This window comes from Tauraco erythrolophus, chromosome 3 (genome assembly GCF_009769465.1).
Source record: "Tauraco erythrolophus isolate bTauEry1 chromosome 3, bTauEry1.pri, whole genome shotgun sequence".
Classification (NCBI taxonomy): domain Eukaryota; kingdom Metazoa; phylum Chordata; class Aves; order Musophagiformes; family Musophagidae; genus Tauraco; species Tauraco erythrolophus.
In genome coordinates this window covers 75458621-75477132 of record NC_141467.1, presented here as the reverse complement: position 1 = coordinate 75477132, position 18512 = coordinate 75458621, and the positions used below count along the sequence as shown (strand labels likewise).

General features: G+C 39.5%; 1 protein-coding gene across 1 annotated transcript in view; it reads left to right on the top strand.

The window, feature by feature from the left end:
• Nucleotides 1–18512, top strand: part of CNGB3 (cyclic nucleotide gated channel subunit beta 3) — a 57265-nt gene that overhangs the window by 33177 nt on the left and 5576 nt on the right. Inside the window, exons 10-14 of the mRNA XM_086609325.1 lie at nucleotides 5530–5671; nucleotides 7600–7759; nucleotides 8176–8273; nucleotides 9352–9435; nucleotides 14913–15031. Of these exons, the coding sequence (XP_086465451.1) occupies nucleotides 5530–5671; nucleotides 7600–7759; nucleotides 8176–8273; nucleotides 9352–9435; nucleotides 14913–15031 (603 nt within the window). The remainder of the gene's footprint in view (nucleotides 1–5529; nucleotides 5672–7599; nucleotides 7760–8175; nucleotides 8274–9351; nucleotides 9436–14912; nucleotides 15032–18512) is intronic.

Below are 18512 nucleotides of genomic sequence, written 5' to 3'. Positions count from 1 at the left end.
ATGTGAGATTCCTTAAGCCATTCCTTAAGCCATCTACCTCATCTTGACATTGGTTGGTGAATGTATGATTTTATTCTTTTGCCTGTATCTAACACATACTGGATTATATGGTCCCAGGTACATGGAACCCCAAAGAGTATCCCATGCTGAGCCGCATTTCATAAAGTATAGCTTGGTATCCTACTAACAGCAAATGCCTTCTGTATGGGATAATCATTGCCTTAGAGAAACAGGCATGACATATTATCTGATTGCTGAAGATTTGAGGATTTTTGACAAAGAGGCATTGTGTGAACATTAATTATTACTGGAGATGTAATATGAATTTAAACATATCAGACAAGATACTATATATAGTATCTTATAGTATCTTATTATAGGTATATTATATATATATATATCTCTTATAGTATCTTATTATAGGTATATTCATTTCTTTGGAAAGCAGGAATTAAGAATAATCCAGGAAAAATCTATCAGAAAAAGTAACAAGAACTGCAGTATATATTATGGCACAGCAGTGCAGATGTAATTTCCCTTCACATAGCAGTCAGAGTTGCCAATGTTTGAAGCAAAATATGCCATTGGTCTCACATAGAATGGGAACACATTCAGAAAGAAGATAAGACAAACATAGCTTCTTAGCTAATTAAAAGAATGGCAGTAAGCAGTTTGATGGATAAACCAAATTTCTAGTGGTCTCAGATTACACTGACCCAAAGTAAATGATCTGGCACTGATTTAGTGGCATTAATATTTTATGTAGAATCCCCGCAGTGTCCAGAAAGTGTTGCTAGTTATGGTCAAAACCAGTCCTTAAAACTGTCAACACTACTAGGATCATTTTTTTTTCCTTTCCAGGCTAAAAAAGAATACACAGATAACAGTTTCCCGTATCAATTTGATTACATATATGTTCTTGAGCAGGCATACTAACCGGTGAACTTCAATTTATAACTAACAGCTGTAGATAGCACTCAAACCACAAGCAAAATTATCAAAGCAGCTCTTTTTGCAAATATCTGCTAGCTGTATTCTTTTCAAGTTCGTGTCCAGACTCCAAAGTGTTAGTGCCAGTCCAAGAAGATTTGAGGTGGTTTGCATGGCAGCCTTCAGTCAAAGCCTTTGACCTGAGGTGCAAAAGGCAGTCAACTATACCCCCCTGCAAAGCACCCAAATTAGCCACACGAGATGTTCCCAGCATTAAAACTGCACTCATCAGCTGGGTATAATTAGGCAGACAGACCTCAGTCTCTCCTAACACAGAAGATAGCATCCCTGATGCAACACCATCGTGTAGAGCCTATGTAACCCCTGCAACAGGATATTGAAAAGATCTCTTAATTATAGCTAAATGAACAATTCGAACTATATTTGTTTATTTATACTCTAATTTAACTATCTAAGTGCGTGATAGGTCTCCCTAATTCCTCAGGAAAATGGATAAATCGTCTAGAAAGGAATTCAAGGCAGGAACAGAATGTCATTGCTCTCAATTGTCCCATGGAAGTATCTGTCTCGTTCATCACTGCCCATAAGGGAAACTGAAACTTGGGAGCTGAAATTCTCATGCAACCCCCGCCAAGTCAGCATTAAATTTAGTCAAAACAAATCATTCCACTTTGCTCATGGTATATTTCTTCTGCTGTTTGCAAGTCATTCACAAGCAGTCCACAAAATTCTCCAGCATATTTATTATCAAGACAACTATTTGCATGTTGATTGTTTCTCTGTAGCTTGGTGCTTTCCTGCTCTGGGCGTAGATTTAGTGGATATCTGGAAGACCCAGAAAATGGACACTGTGCATCTAGAACAACTCTACTTGCTTGGTATGCGTTGCCCAATGCGCAGTAAGACTGGCATGTCTTAAAGGGTGTCTCGTGGGTATCAGCTACGTGTTGCACTTGCAATAGGTCTGACGTGTCACACTCGCAGTGCTTGCTACACAGAGGCAGTTTCGTGCCTCCAGACAACCTGTCTGGTTACAACCAACTCATGAGTATGTCAGATCTAAAGCTTTCAGACCTGCTACTTGCAGCCATACTTTTTAGATAAAAGCTTTGTAGTTTACACCATCCTGAGTCAGAGCATCATACCCACAGCCACTTGATGAATAAGTCACTCAAGAAAAAAAGGGTATCAAGAAGGAGGTCAGTAGAGTACCAGTTTATAAAGGCCACTTCTTTACGTTGTTTAAACCCATCCTGGTTGTAATCTCAGAGGAATCAAATGTGAAAGGCCTAAAATAATGCTTCCTTGGCCTGAAATGAATACCACCTTAAAATCTGATGGCCACATGCACAAAGATCGGATTTACCTGTACTAACCAAAACCATGTAAGAAGTTTAGCATATTCTGAAATGGACTTTTATGAAAAGGATATTTCTATTGGCATAATATTACAAGGTATCTATTTGCAGTGTTTCTGTTCAGCGTTTCTGAATGTTTTCATACCTAAGACTTATTTTAGGTAAAAATCTAGTAGCTTGATTGCCTGAAGGATAAACATACTCTCTGTGTTTTGCAGAGGGAAAATCCCTTTCTTGTCTCATGTTGTTTGCTTCAACAGAATTTTATAGCAGGCTAGTAAGCCATATGGTGAGCAATGATGGTTTCCAGACACTGGCTAGTAGGAAGCAGAGCTGCTAATACTGTTGAAATAGGAGTCTGTTTTTTCTGGCTTTCCTCAAATAAAATTTACAATCTCATTTCTCCCCTTCTTAGGGGAAAAAAAAAAAAAAAGCCAAAAAGCCTGCTTTATATTTCAACTGTGTAACTTTCATTTCAGATTAAAATGAAAACAATAAAAAGCATAAATGGAGAAAATATAAAACCTGTGCCTAAGAGATAGCGAATATCATGTGATTTTGCCAACAGAGTTTCTTTTGAAGTAAAATTACAGAAGAATAAACTGTATTAACTACATCTTCAGAAAGGGGTGGGCAGATCTGAAAAAAATCTCTCACATTTTGGATATACAACACTGCAAAGAAGAATGTGACCCCTAAATTCCTTTGAGGAGCTATTTTCTTTTTTTGTAGACATTCCCAGAACGAAGATTATATTGTCTATCATGGTGGACTTGGTAAGCTTGGCATCCGAGGCCATTGTGGGTGAGGGAGTTGGTTAATTATGTTTGTTTCTTATAGTAACTAGCATAGAAGTAATGTTAATTTCTTTACTTTTATATTCATAAATTATACATGTTTCAAGCACAATAGCATTCTCAGTTATGGCAAATGAATATGATATGAATATGGTTTACATGATAATTGTCAGACAAGCTAGAGACATCACTTTATGCTTAAATCTGCAATTCTTCCAAAAGATATCTGAGGCTTTTAGTACTATTTATTTATGCCACAGAAGTCTAAGTGAAAGCTGCCACTTACACATACTTTCCTGGAAGCATGCATAGGTGATGATTTTATTTGAACCCAAGTGAAAATATTATAGTGGTGTAATCCAGCTGTTCATTTTGCACCCTTAACAAGGAAAAAATATATGACATCAGAGAAGCAAAGAATTTTTTTACTTAAGGACTCTGAACGAAAACAGTCAGTTCTGGTTGTTAAAATCTAAAACTAGAAAACTATGGTAAAAGTGATCATTGTTACTGTATGTCAATAATCTGCAACTAAGTAAAAATTGACTTTGTAATGAAAAGCAAATATTGATTGCTTGGTAAAGCCTGACATTTTAGGTGAAAGTCTTGGAAACACTTTTGAGTAATTTAAATAAAAATTCTCATCAGAATTGGTTGTTATTGTGAGTTTATTTTCTAATATTTGCACAAAACTGACCCTCCGATTGAATTGTTACATGGACCATTTACTAATAGGAGTGGAGTTCATATTTTAATAAGAGAGGAGTTTAAAAGTGGAGGCCATCAAATTAAAATGTACACTTGAAGTCTGCAAGCAGAGCAGGTGGCCTCAGATTCAGGGTAGGCATGAGAAGATGCACGCAAGACTGTCTATTTTGAAACAAACATCTCCAAAAGTATTTCTTCTGTGGTTTGTTTGTGGGGTTTTTTTAACTTCAAACTCAATAAAATTCAACAAATAGAAGGAATCTTCATTGCTTCAGAAGCAATAGTCATAGACGAAATGATAGAAAATCTCATTGTACAATTAAGGAAAAGGAACTTCCACTCCTAATTATTAGTGAAGCTGAAGTCTGATTGTACAGAGGCTTAGGAATTAAAATTCTAAATAATAAGAGGCTTTTAAAAATATTCCTAAACCAATTACTTGTTAGCTCAGAAAAGAAGGAAATGACAGCACATTCACGACAATGATTTGAACTAATTAATCCCCAAGTATGGGAGATGCTGCATTACTAGTGGTGCCATGTTCTAGAACAAAATTTAAAACAGAATCTTAGAGATGCCAAGGCACTTCATGTATAGATATTTAAAAAGAGAGTTAGTATGATTATCCTCACAAAATAATAACAAAAAAAAATTCTCTCCAGGTTCTTAGTTGTTTTCAGAAACTTGTGTTATCTTACGAATAGAAACACACCACTTGAATGCAACAGGCTCTGTCATGCACAAGGCTGTACAAAGAGAGCTGTACAAACAGAACAAAAAAATCTTTGTCCAAAGAGCTCACGCTTCAGGTAGAAGAAGTGACAGACAGCACATGGGTACCGTAAAGAAGTCAATATAAGCCATATGTTAAAGCAGAGTCTTAGTGACTGACCATTGCTCACTGCTACGTTTGGTTACTAGATCAGAGAGTTCTGAGAAATGTCTTGAAGGGCATTAACAAGGTGGTTCTGTAGCCATTGATGAACAGCTCTTCCCAGGTAGGAGGGGAAATAGTGAAGAAGGCAAGCAAGTGTCTGTTAAGGTGACAGAAGAGGCAGTGGAGGCCAGACACTAGGAGAAGTTAATGCAGGAGCCAAACTTTCAGTGCTCAATAAGTGAAGTGGTTTGGAGAAGCTGGATTAACATGCAGCTTGTGGAAACGTGTAACTTCTGCTTGACATAGCCAGGAGGCAGGGCCAAAGGAGGGTGCTCAGAAGCAGAGTGAGAGGAAGACAAAAGTCGTTAAAGGGGTAGGAAAATGAATCAACACAAGACCAATACTGCATTTGTCAAGCCCACCATAAGGCTTCACCTTCACACTGGTGTCATCAAGTGACGCCATGGAAGAGACCTTTAGATATGTGTACATCTAGTATGCTACAGATAAACTCTGGGAAGTTTAGCATTCTAATGCTGTAATGTCCACCTTGGCAATTTGTTACATAAGTCCTTTGTAATGCTGCATAGAGTTACTGGAGAACAGTAACCAACCACTGCATTGCCCATCTATTCTTATTTTTCTGTCAGTAAGAACATTCAGCTCAATATGATTTACATAACCGTACCATTTGTAAAATTATAATCCTTTATAAAAAGTGCTGAAGGTCTTTTGGACTGGAAGTGTCACTGAAAGACCCAGCTCAGGTAGGTATATGCTTAACTTCAACCACATAAGTACCTCTGGTCAATAACAAAAATGCTGTCTGTACCCACAGGTACCTGAGGTGTTACTACTGGGCAGTTCGTACTTTAATCACCATCGGTGGCCTTCCAGAACCACAAACTCTGTTTGAGATAATTTTTCAACTGCTGAATTTTTTCTCGGGTGTCTTTGTCTTCTCCAGCCTAATTGGTCAGGTATATCAAAAAAAAACAATAACTAGATACGTACAAGTTACTGTAATGTAGTGATAAAATATTCTGTTTAATGGAGTTTAGTTCTGGGAAAAAGTTTAGCTTGCACCTGAATGTCCCTCTATTTAACTGTCATCCGTACTGATTCTTCTGACAAATATACGTGTTTAATCAGTTCTCAGTTTTGTAGCCCTTTTGCATACAAGCTGATTTAAAGCCAAGACTCTGCAGGACACGGATGATTCTTGAAACAATGTATAATTCCTTTTTTCTTCCTCATAGCCGAGGAGACAGTTCCTTGACATTCACATTATACTGTTAAATCTGATACAAAAATTATAATCGTAGGTATGATATTAACACGTACAAATTATTGAATAAGTCATACTTGATACTACTGCCAATGGAATACTGTGAATGGAAATGCCATTATTTTTATCAAAGTAGAATTCTGCTCTCTTCCATAAATTACAATATATTTGTAAACCTGAAAATTAACTGTTTTCTATTTCTCTTTGTTCTGATTTGGTGGGAGGGAAAAAAAATCCCATAGGACCACAAATCATTTATATTTCCAAATTAATATAACTGAAATATTTCTGTCTTGTAAGTATTAAACTTGGGCTTTTTAAAATATCTTGCTTATAGAAAAACAAATGCCATGGTCCCTATGTGTGTCTGTGTGCTATCGGAGTCCTGTAGAAATAATTCCAGACCTTTTGATTTATACATGTTTGTTATTGGAAGAATTATTATGAAAAAACAAAGATGAAAACTGAAATTTCATTTTTATTTCGAATACAGGATTTGAAAAGTTCAATCAAACGGTGAAAAAGTGGATATGTCTAGAAGAGGAGATAACAGTCATTAAATACTCTTGCCTGTAGGATTTAAAATTCATCCATAAACAAGAATTACCAAAAATAAACAAAAAGTAGTTCATATAAAATATGTATTCTGGAAAACTATTGAATTCAAGTATATTGGATAAAACTTTAGAGTTTACATATTTATATTTTTTTCCTAAATTGACATAACTGTCAATGAAAGCACCATTCCCTAAAAAGATGCTGCAGATGTTTTTGTAATGAGTATAGTCATTTGCAGACTCAAATCTCAAATCTTAACACACAAACAACTTCACTGCAGTTTGTTTTAATTCCTGTTTACAAAGAGCTCTTAATATTACCTATTTATTCCTGGTTTTGCACACTTGCCTAAAAATTGTTATTCCTGCGGCATTCAGTTGCATCTCTGTAATACAAAGCAGAATTCAGCCCACTGGCACACTAATCCTTGGCCATGCAATATGAAGTCATTCTATTAAAAACATGTCTACATAGTTATGCTTTTCAAGAAGGGATATCTATGAACATTAACTCATCCACTTTCTAAAAACTAAATTACATTTGTGTTGGTATGTTAAATGATGTTCCTGTACTAAAACCTTCAAGGTCACCTTTCAGCTCAAAGTGTATTTTAAGGACTGATCTGGATGCTTTTAGCTATTTTAACAGTGGTAGAATCTTAATTCTAGGGGGGACAGCTGATGTCACTAGAGAAATTTAGCTCCGTTTGCTTCACTTCTGACTTGCACTGCACACCAAATGAAGAGTAGCTTCATTATGGATTTTTAACAAAAGCCTTATCTATTTTTTTTCATCCATGTCCAGGAATGAGACAGAAGAATAAGCTAAAACTCACAAATGATTCCTTTAAAATCATAAATGTAGACTCTTCAACACAATTAGATTAAAGCTGTAATGCTTCTGAAAGCAGATGAAGCACCTATTCAAAACATGCAGCTGAATGTATAATTAATAAGTGATTTTGCAAACAAGTGGTTTATTCTTTTTATATATTGTTGACAAGATATTCAAATCAAGACTATTTTTTCTGAAATGTGTAGTAACAATAACTGATGTTTGCAGATGAGAGACGTAATTGGAGCAGCTACAGCAGGACAGAACTACTATCGTTCCTGCATGGACAACACTGTCTCTTACATGAACACTTATTCTATTCCAAAAATGGTCCAAAATCGTGTTCGAACCTGGTATGAATACACATGGGACTCTCAAGGAATGTTGGGTAAGGCTTTCCAATTCCAGTTACGTAGCAACTCCAAGTCAGAATGGCTGTATGGATACAGATATAGGGTGAAATTCACATTTCTCCTTTTCTGAATGGCATGCAAGAAGTGAGAAGAGGGTATTCAATTTACTTTAGAAAGGAAAAAAACTTCAAAAGAATATGATGCTTACTCCTTCACAAATTCTAGTAATTTATATAATATACTAGTTATAAATTTAGACAAGGTATGTAACTTAAACAACGGTATCTTAGTAAAATCATATTAGCAGCTTCCTCATTTGAGCTCATAAATGCTAGAATAACTCCATTAAGTTATTTCTCTGTACAATGCTCATTTTTATGGACATTCTTTCCTTCTTCCTTTATATTTTCTAACTAATAGAGTTTGCTTTTTTTTTTTCTTTCTGTTACAGATGAATCGGAATTACTGGAGCAGATGCCAACCAAAATGCAATTAGCCATTGCAATTGATGTGAACTTTGCCATTGTCAATAAAGTTGACTTATTCAAAGCAAGTAGTTTTACAGGAGAATGCAGAAATGTGTGGTATTCCTGAGACAGAAAACTTGTATTGTGCATCTTACAACACTTAAGAACATGTTTGTTAATATGGAAGGCAAAAGAGGTCTAAGAAATATTTCAATGGAGACGTGTCAGGGCAAAGCCAAGCGCCTGTCATTGATTTTTTTTGTGTCAAAGCAGGGACTTAAAAAAAAAAAAACAAATGAGATTAAGACACAGTCCTGTTGTATCAACATATTAAATCTGTTGTTATGGTCAGACTGTAAGTGATGCCAGAGTATAACTAATCTCAAGAGTCAGACGTATAAGAATGTCATTTTTAATACAGTCCACCTTGCTGTCTACCACCTAGCACTGCCTGAGAGATCACGAATGCTGTGTGTTCCGGCAACCTAACTTTAATCTAGTGAATGCTACCTTTTAGTAACTTCTTGCACAAAGGAGTTTTCTCTTTGTTATCATGACACTTTTCCAGAGATATAATTTAAATGTGGTACTCAAGATTGGATTTTTATAACAAAACCAAGGAGACACTGCATTTTTAGAAGTAGTCTCAACATACAGTAGCCTTAGCATTAATTTGTTTGTAAGGATAGTTGCAGGATAGCTGCAAAAAATCATATCTCTGTATAAACATTACACATCTGCACAGTTTGTGCCATATTTGTTGATGACATGGAATTCATAGATTCATACCAACATTTGACATGATCTGTTTTTTTTTCCTCTGGATCAGTAAAAAAAAAAAAAAAAATCACATAAGAGACTCATAAAGCTGTGAACATAGCACTAACTGAGCTTCCACAGCAAATTTAGATGTACAGAAGCTTACTTACTTTATAAAAAATGAAGAAATGGTTGACCCAAAGGGAACTTTATAATTACCTGAAATGACAATTCTTTTGGTCTTTTCTCTGCTCTAAAAGCTGATGATGTTTTGAGTTTGCATTCCACTTATGAATCCCTGGACCATTTATGTGTTGCTGGATTTTGCTGCCCAGTGTAAGCACTAATTATCACTTGTGTTACTGAATTAATAGAGCAATCAATTCTAACTATTTTAACAGGGGTGCGATACCCAGATGATATATGACATGCTGCTAAGGTTGAAATCCATTGTGTATTTACCTGGTGACTTTGTCTGCAAAAAGGTGAGCATTGTTCTCTATTTCAAATAATAATTATAGGGTGGTTTTTTTTAAAAAGAGTTCAGATATCGGTCATCAGTGTCCTTTAAATACAATTAATCCTGAGTGAATTAGATAGTATAAAAGTAATTAAGGTGCTCTGTGTAATAATAACAAATCTGTTCTCAAGTTTCAACCTAGAACAAGACAATATGGATTTTATTACTTGTATTATCAAACATAAAACTATATTAACATGGGAAAGTACTTTAATGTAAATATGGCTTATCTAATGATATATCATGAAGTTTTAATATTTAAAATGGTGCAAGCTTAATTTTTTATACATATATACATACAAACCTAGCCTACAGATTTCACTTTATGATGCTTTGCATGTGCTTCATTTGTGTATTCAGAAACTCTTAAGTGGAATTATCCAAGAATGAAGAAAATACTCTGGATCCCATACCGCTCCTCACAGCAGGATCACTCACAGCTCTGAGCCATCCCCAGACTTCAGCTGAATGCTGTCACACTGTCCCTTAGCAAAGAAGCCTATCTTTCTTTTAACATTTTGGCTCAAACAGTATAGTTTACATACTGTTATAGTAACACAGGTAGATAGCTCAGCTTCTGAGCAAGTGAGCCTAAGTCTCTTTTCAGAAGGCATGTAAACATACCTACAGACAGTGTCAGATGTAGTCACAGCATGGGGAGGGTGAAGTATCAGTACTGTTACTGTTCTGGCAAGTGACCCACAGTCCATATCACACCTAGAAGTTACCATCAGAACCCCTTAACCTGTCTTTAGCAGTTCTGGTCCAGCATGTTCACTAAGGTCCTGCTCCCTCCAAGAATTAAGCTGAAAGCTGAGTTAGTCCCACTGACTCCACTGTGTAGGAAGCTAAACATTTGTGAGTTCACTGAGGGATCAGGTGTGTCCCTTCAAAGACCAATCCCAGAATTGCTGTTGGCCAGGAAGGGTGGAAGAGTCGTTTGGTGTGTTTGCTGGTACAATGCCCAGCATAAAAGGATCTTAGGCTGTGGCAGGGACTCTGCCACAACAGAGACAATAAATAACAGTAACAGATTCAAAGTCTTGATACTACAGTTGGATCTAAATCGTTCTCAACAAGGACGGGTTATGAGAAAGGGAAGTATCAATTATTTCAGCTTGATTCAGACCTAGAAGGCCTCTCACTTGTATAGCTCTACTCTGTGGCCAACAACCACAGTAATCCTATTAATGCTGTAACATATAGTACGGAATAAGACTCTGTTGGAACTACCTCCACCAGACGTCTGTTGGCCTCATCGTACATTACCAAGGGGGCTCCGACACGTGGACTTGGAGGCGCAAGTGAAGGGGTAGGAAGTGAACATAGAAAGGAAGAAAAAAGGGGTAGGAAGAACATAGAAAGGAATAGAAAATCAGATTTGATTAACAGATGGCTCAGAGGCTGGTGCCATCGACGGAAATTTGGTTTCTTTGATCATGGGGAGGCTTTTGCTGAACCAGGTCTGATGGCACCGGATGGGACCTGCCTTTCTCAGAGGGGAACCAGGGTCTTAGCTCAAAAGCTAGCAGGGCTCATTGGCAGGGCTTTAAACTAGATTTGAAGGGGGAGGGGGGGAATATCAAGAACGGTAAAGAGATGCTGGAAGTACCTGTAGAACAGAAGAAGGGAATTTCAGCCACTCCAGCCAAGAAGTCAGATTTATACCGCTGTCAGCATGGCACCAGTGCCAGCACCGAGGGTCCAGAAGCTGAGGAAGGATCGCAGGTATGTTCGAACGATCTTACACTGCCGTCCAAGAGAACCCCTGTCGCTCCAGCCAGCGAGTCGGCTTTGTCGGAGGCCCAGCTGAAGTGTATGTACACCAACGCACGCAGCATGGGAAATAAACAGGATGAGCTGGAGATGCGTGCACATGAGCAGGGCTACGACCTTATTGGCATCACGGAGACGTGGTGGGACGACTCCTATGACTGGAGTGTCAACATGGAGGGGTATAAGCTTTTTAGAAAGGACAGGAAGGGGAGACGAGGAGGGGGTGTCGCTCTCTACGTCAGCAACCGGCTGGAGTGCGTGGAGCTTTGCCTGGGGTCGGAGGAGGAGCTGACAGAGAGCTTATGGGTCAAGATTAGAGGACGGGGACGGATAGGCAATGTTACAGTAGGGGTCTGTTACAGGCCACCTGGCCAGGAGGACAGAGCAGATGAGGCGCTTTATAGCCAGATAGAAGCAGCCTCGCGGTCACAAGCCCTGGTCCTCATGGGGGACTTCAACCACCCTGACATCTGTTGGAGAGACAATACGGCAGGGCACAGGCAGTCCAGGAGGTTCCTGGAATGCGTGGATGACAACTTCCTCCTGCAGGTGATAGAGGAGCCGACAAGGAGGGGTGCCATGCTCGACCTTGTGCTCACCAACAGAGAGGGACTGGTGGGCGATGTGACACTTAAGGATAGCCTTGGCTGCAGTGACCACGACACGGTGGAGTTCAAGATCCATGGGGCAGCAAGGAAACTATACAGCAAGCTCTGTGCCCTAGACTTCAGGAAGGCGGACTTCGGCCTCTTCAAGGACCTGATGGGCAAAGTGCCGTGGGAGGCGGCCCTGGAGGGACGAGGGGCCCAGGAAAGTTGGTCCACATTCAAGGAGCACCTCCTCCAAGCTCAGCAGAGGTGCATCCCGATGAAGAACAAGTCCGGCAAAAAGACCAGGAAGCCCACGTGGATGAGCAAGGAGCTCCTGGACCAACTGAAAATGAAGAGGTTAGCCTATAGAGGGTGGAAGCGGAGACAGGTAGCCTGGGAGGAATACAGAGAAGCTGTACGAGTGACCAGGGATCAAGTAAGGAAGGCTAAAGCCCTGAAGGAATTGAATTTGGCAAGGGATATAAAAAGCAATAAGAAAAGCTTCTATAGGTATGTAGGGGACAAAAGGAAGTCCAAGGAGAACGTAGGCCCCCTCCGGAAGGATACTGGTGCTCTGGTTACCCGGGACATAGAGAAGGCTGAGGTACTCAATTACTTTTTCGCCTCAGTTTTCACTGATAAAGCCTCTTGTCTTACTGCCCAAGCTGTGGAAAGAACTAGCAGGGACTGTGAGGATGAACCACCGCCCACTGTACTTGAAGAGCAGGTTCGGGAACATCTGAGGAACTTGAAGGTGCACAAGTCCATGGGACCTGATGAGATCCATCCGCGGGTCCTGAAGGAACTGGCGGATGAAGTTGCCAAGCCACTGGCTATTGTATTTGAGAAGTCGTGGCGGTCTGGTGAGGTCCCCGATGACTGGAAGAGAGGGAACATAACCCCCATTTTTAAAAAGGGGAACAAGGAGGACCCGGGCAACTACAGGCCGGTCAGCCTCACCTCTGTGCCTGGCAAGGTTATGGAGCAGATTCTCCTGGGAACCATGCTAAGGCACATGGAGAGCAAGTAGGTGGTGGGTAACAGCCAACATGGCTTCACCAAAGGCAGATCGTGCCTGACCAACTTGGTGGCCTTTTATGATGGGGTGACAGCATCGGTGGACAAGGGTTGGATATCATCTACCTGGACTTGTGCAAAGCTTTTGACACTGTCCCGCACGACATTCTTCTCTCTAAACTAGAGAGGCATGGGTTTGATGGATGGACCACTCGGTGGATAAGGAATTGGTTCAATGGCCGCACTCAGAGAGTAGTGGTCAACGGCTCGATGTCCAAGTGGAGACCGGTCACGAGTGGCGTCCCTCAGGGGTCCGTGTTGGGCCCGGCCCTCTTCAACATCTTTGTCGGTGACGTGGACAGTGGCATGGAGTGCACCCTCAGCAAGTTCGCCGATGACACCAAGCTGTGTGGTGCTGTCGACACGCTGGAAGGGAGGGATGCCATCCCGAGGGACCTTGACAGGCTGGAGAGGTGGGCCCGTACCAACCTCATGAAGTACAACCAGGCCAAATGCAAGGTCCTACATCTGGGTCGTGGCAATCCCAGGCACAAATACAGACTGGGCGGAGAATGGATCGAGAGCAGCCCTGAGGAGAAGGACTTGGGAGTACTGGTGGACGAGAAGCTCAATATGAGCCGGCAATGTGCTCTTGCGGCCCAGAAGGCCAACCGCGTCCTGGGCTGCATCAAGAGGAGCGTGGCCAGTAGGTCGAGAGAGGTGATTCTTCCCCTCTACTCTGCCCTCGTGAGACCTCACCTGGAGTACTGCGTCCAGTTCTGGAGCCCCCAACATAAGAAGGACATGGACCAGTTGGAGAGGGTCCAGAGGAGGGCCACGAAGATGATAAGAGGGCTGGAGCACCTTTCCTATGAGGACAGGCTGAAAGAGTTGGGGCTGTTCAGCCTGGAGAAGAGGAGGCTCCGGGGTGACCTTATAGCGATCTTCCAGTACCTCAAGGCGGCCTACAAGAAAGATGGGGAGAGGCTGTTCAGGAGGGCCTGTTGTGATAGGACAAGGGGTAATGGTTTTAAAATAGAGGGAGGTAGATTCAGATTGGATATTAGGAAAAAATTTTTTACCATGAGAGTTGTAGAACACTGGAACAGGTTGCCCAGAGAGGTGGTGGATGCTCCATCCCTGGAGACGTTCAAGGCCAGGTTGGACGAGGCCCTGAGCAACCTGATCTAGTTGGAGATATCCCTGTTCCTTGCAGGGGGGTTGGACTAGATGACCTTTGAAGGTCCCTTCCATCCCTAACCATTCTATGATTCTATGATTCTATGATTCTAAGTGCAAGCCCTACGTTGGCAGCGCTGGCTTTGCTGCTGTCGCTTTTCACTTTTAAAACGAAACTGCTGCTTTGCCTCAATTACTCCAGCTGCACAAGCGAAAAAATAAATATTTGCCTGTTTTACTGAGATGTTGTGAAGACTGTTATGGTCATGTTTGTGAAGTTCATTACGTTACTCATAAAAAGCAGTTTTCCTGCTTTTTGTTGTATATACTGATGTCATGCTTTGAATCATAGTAGATAATGTGGAACGGATAATAAATAAACTAATAAGTTCTTAAACCATCCAGTGATTTACACAAAAGTAGACAAAGTTTTGAATGATTGTTTATTATTATTTTCCTTTTATATTAGGTAAGTGATGATTGGAAATAGTAGTGTAAAAACTGAAGCTTGTTAGACTATGAAGCATAGGCTTTTTTGTACTTCTTTACAATTAAATATGCTGTTGAAGTACTTTAGTTTCCACCAGAACAGTTGATGGAAATGACTGCTACAGTCCCGATGATTATCTAGTCTTCTTTTTCCAAGCTGGCCTAGATAGCCTTACTCTCACATCATAATTATATCCGTGAGGGTCAGTCCTTGCACTTGTGCTCAGTGCTAAGAAAAGTAGAAAAAACATTTATTTCTCCATAATACCAGTGAACTGGTATATAAGAAAGGGGAAAGATATTTAAAGAAGAGTTTGTTTTGTTATTCTAACAAAAAAAAAACCACACTGCACTGCTAAAACATGAGACTTTTATGTGTTTGTATACCCAGGGAGAGATTGGCAGAGAGATGTACATCATCAAACAGGGGGAAGTTCAAGTCCTTGGAGGCCCTGACGGTACAAAAGTTCTGGTTACACTCAGAGCAGGAGCTGTATTTGGAGAGATCAGGTAGGTCCATTGCAATTTTTAACACTTTTTCTAGAACTGATCCAAAAAATCAATGGTTGCTTAACTTCTCTGTGGTTAAGCATGACAGCTACCATGGGAGGCTAGAAAGTTGGTAGGATCAACCAAGAGGACACTGAGCAAGGAGATGCAGGTCAGTGAAGGAAAATCTAAGTGAAGCATCAGAGACTAATCCAGCAAGATCTGAGACCAGTGTTTTGGGCAATGTATGCAGAGATATACAGACGGATTTCTCCTTCAGCATTTAAAAGATTTAACGCATCTTCCTGTTCCGAGACCTGCAATACAGCAGGAGCAAATGCATTTTATTGCCTGCAGAGTGAGACTAGGTGCCCTTACGCAGAAGATGGTAAAAATGAAAATTAATTTCCAACAAAGGAGATTAAAAATCCAAAATAGCAAACAAGATTGGTTCACTTAGGAGCTGAAGTAGGGATTAAGTTGCCAAAAATCAGGCATCTACATTTGAAAATATATTTGTTTAAGAGCATATGAAACAAGAAAAAGGTTGACAGACCATATTTTTGGGTGTGAGTTTATCTGGATGAGAAAATTTTTCTCAGATGGTTACGAATGTTTTTTATATTCTCCAAGTGGTTGCTATGCAAAATCCATTAACTCTTACATGCCATATTCACCAATTAGCCAAACGAGTGCTAGATTTTAGGCACTGCATCCCCTGCTGAGGTTGGCCTGAGGAAAAGTAATAAAATGCATGTGCTGCTGCATGTGATAAACTGGATCCCTGATTTCTTCCAGTTGCCTTCCTGTTATCGTTAATCCTCTTGCTGGTAGCTTTAATCTGCCTTTTGAAAAGTGGTAATCAGCTCTGTGCCAGGTTTACATTTATCTTCTCCTTGCGTCTCCCTTTGTGGTAGGGGAAATATTCCCGTTTATCCAGTGATGAGTGTACAGAACTTGCTTAGACCTCAAGTGGAAAACATCTGATATATCCCACAGATACAGACTTCTTTTCATTGAGTGGGAAAGTGAAATTATATCAGCTCTTTGAGAGAAGGTTATTTGAAAGGTATTTCTCTGTGCGACAACGTAATACCTGAGCAAAGCCTCAAAACAACCTACTGTATTGTAAGTTATGTGAAAAGGCTGAGAATGTACTGCTTTTCAGTAACGGCTGGATACTGACAAGATAAAAGAAAAAGGTACAGCAGCCCAGATATGTAGAACGCACACAGCTTTCAATTATTTATTAGTCTTGCATTTGGAGCAAGGACTTTATTTTTTAAACTGAGAAATTATAACAACTGTTTTTAAAACAAGGAAGGGATTTTCAAATTTTTGATCTAATATAGGTGAGCACTTGCTTCCACATAAAAGCTAAACAACGTCCTTTACGATTTGTTTCCAAATATGTGTTACTCTTCGCATAACTGCCAATACGGCCAGTAAAATCCTCCGCAATGCTATAACCCTACACTTCCAGTCTTGTTTTATTCATCACTGACCTACTGCGGCAGCAAACACATTCAGACACACATAATTTGCATATAAATGTCAAGCAGTGGATAAACTTGAGGAGAAAACACACAGCAACTGGCAGACATCTCTAAAATTGAAGAAAAGACATGAATTACTAAGTGTATCGGCAGAGGTTTATCCTCTTCCTTGTGGCAAAGTGTTAGAAAATAATGAGTTTGGATAGTGCCTCTCTATGTAAGTTTTGTCAAGGTCTTCTGAATACTGTATAGCAGAAGCAAATGAAAAAAAAATCTTTAATGGATTCATTTAGCACATCCAAGTTTTCCCCTCAGTATTCATAGCATGGTTAACACCTGATATCAGGCTGATTTCCTTCTGATTTCTGACTCAAGATTTGTTTAGAGAAATATGTCAGCTTCATTCCAAGTGGTTTAACTACATGATTTATAACACAACTGCTATTTAATCTCACTCTGTTCAAAAAGCATGTAAATGATGCTTAAAAAGTCTCTGAGGGCAAAGGAGTTGAAGAAAACAAAAATGTTTATTTCAAAAAATTTCCCTGAATTATACTAGAAGGCCAATGCAAGGCTAATGTTCAAACACGTCCTTTGCCAATTTCATCCTTGAAAATTATTACAGAAACAGATTAAGTAATAGGAGTTGCCTTCCAATTAACATCTTACCCTCATTACTACTTTCCTGTACAGATAATATCAGTTTGGGGAAGCAAAACACTCTCGGAATCCGAGGCAAACAGATTGCTGCCTTAATGAGAGCCTGTCTGCACAGACCATTGAGAAAGAGAGAATTTCAACTATAACACAACACTTCATTAGCCCAGAGAAATTTACACTTTAAGCCAGATGTCCTCATTCATCCATTTACTGCTATTTCACTAGAACGATTTCCTATCAGAAAATGGTAATTCTGGAAAAATGAAAACATTTCTCCATTATATGTAAATTTCTGACAGGAAGATCTCTAAATGTTCGATCTCCGCTTTAGCCTTTCAGCTGTTTTGTAACTTTAACTTTTATTAAAAAAAATAAAAACTAAAGGGAGCATTTAGCTTTGTGAAAGATTACATTTTCCACTTTGGCCAGGATTTCCCACAAAGTGGCAGCTGCTGCTTTTCAATGAGCTCTGCCCTTTGGTGTTTGACATCCTGCTCAGAAGCAAGATCCAGACCTATTTCCCTTTCCTGACTTACCAGTTCTCTCCATATGCACACAGGTGCTGAGCTGAGCTGCCATAACCCTGCTCTTTCAGCTGATATGCACTCCATTCCCTGGATTAATTTGCTAATTTCAATGAACAGTAGCTTCCTACAGAGATCAGCTATTAAAAAAAAAGAATAATAGATAAGCTGAGTCATCACTTCGACAACCTTATACCTCTAAATTAAATTTGCTAGCATAAGAATTAAAAAGTTATCATGTCATACTGATATTACAGCATTGCAGGCTAGCAACTGGAGTAAAAAATGTAAGACAAAAAAAGCAAATTTCTCTAATAATATAGATATCACAATACCAAGAACCACTGCAAGGCAAACGTAGTTTTTTTAAAAAAATTCCATCTATCACGTAACTCTTAGCACACTAGCCAAAACAGATTCAATCATGAAGTCCATAATGCTGTCCTTAGTCATTCTGCTTGAGCAAGGACTTCTGTAATTGTAAAATTCACCTCACATCATCACCATAATGAAAATGCTCATCTCTTTAGTCCCAGTCTGCCTCAATAAAATGAGCTTTCTGTTAGGAAAGCCTGAAAATGATTGTTCAATGACTTGTTGAGAAGTGATTCATCAGAACTCAAAAGCTGTTTGCAATTTTCTTTAGCTGCTTTTCTTATTGTGCAAATAATTTTATTCTATGTGAGGAATTGTACAGAATTTTTTTAGAAGAAGAAAATACACTGCATTTTCAGCTTGAGTTCATGTATTGATTGCTATCTTCAGTTGCAGAAAAACTGTGTGGTGTATAAAAATAGCCTTGTACACACAGTTGCAGAGGTC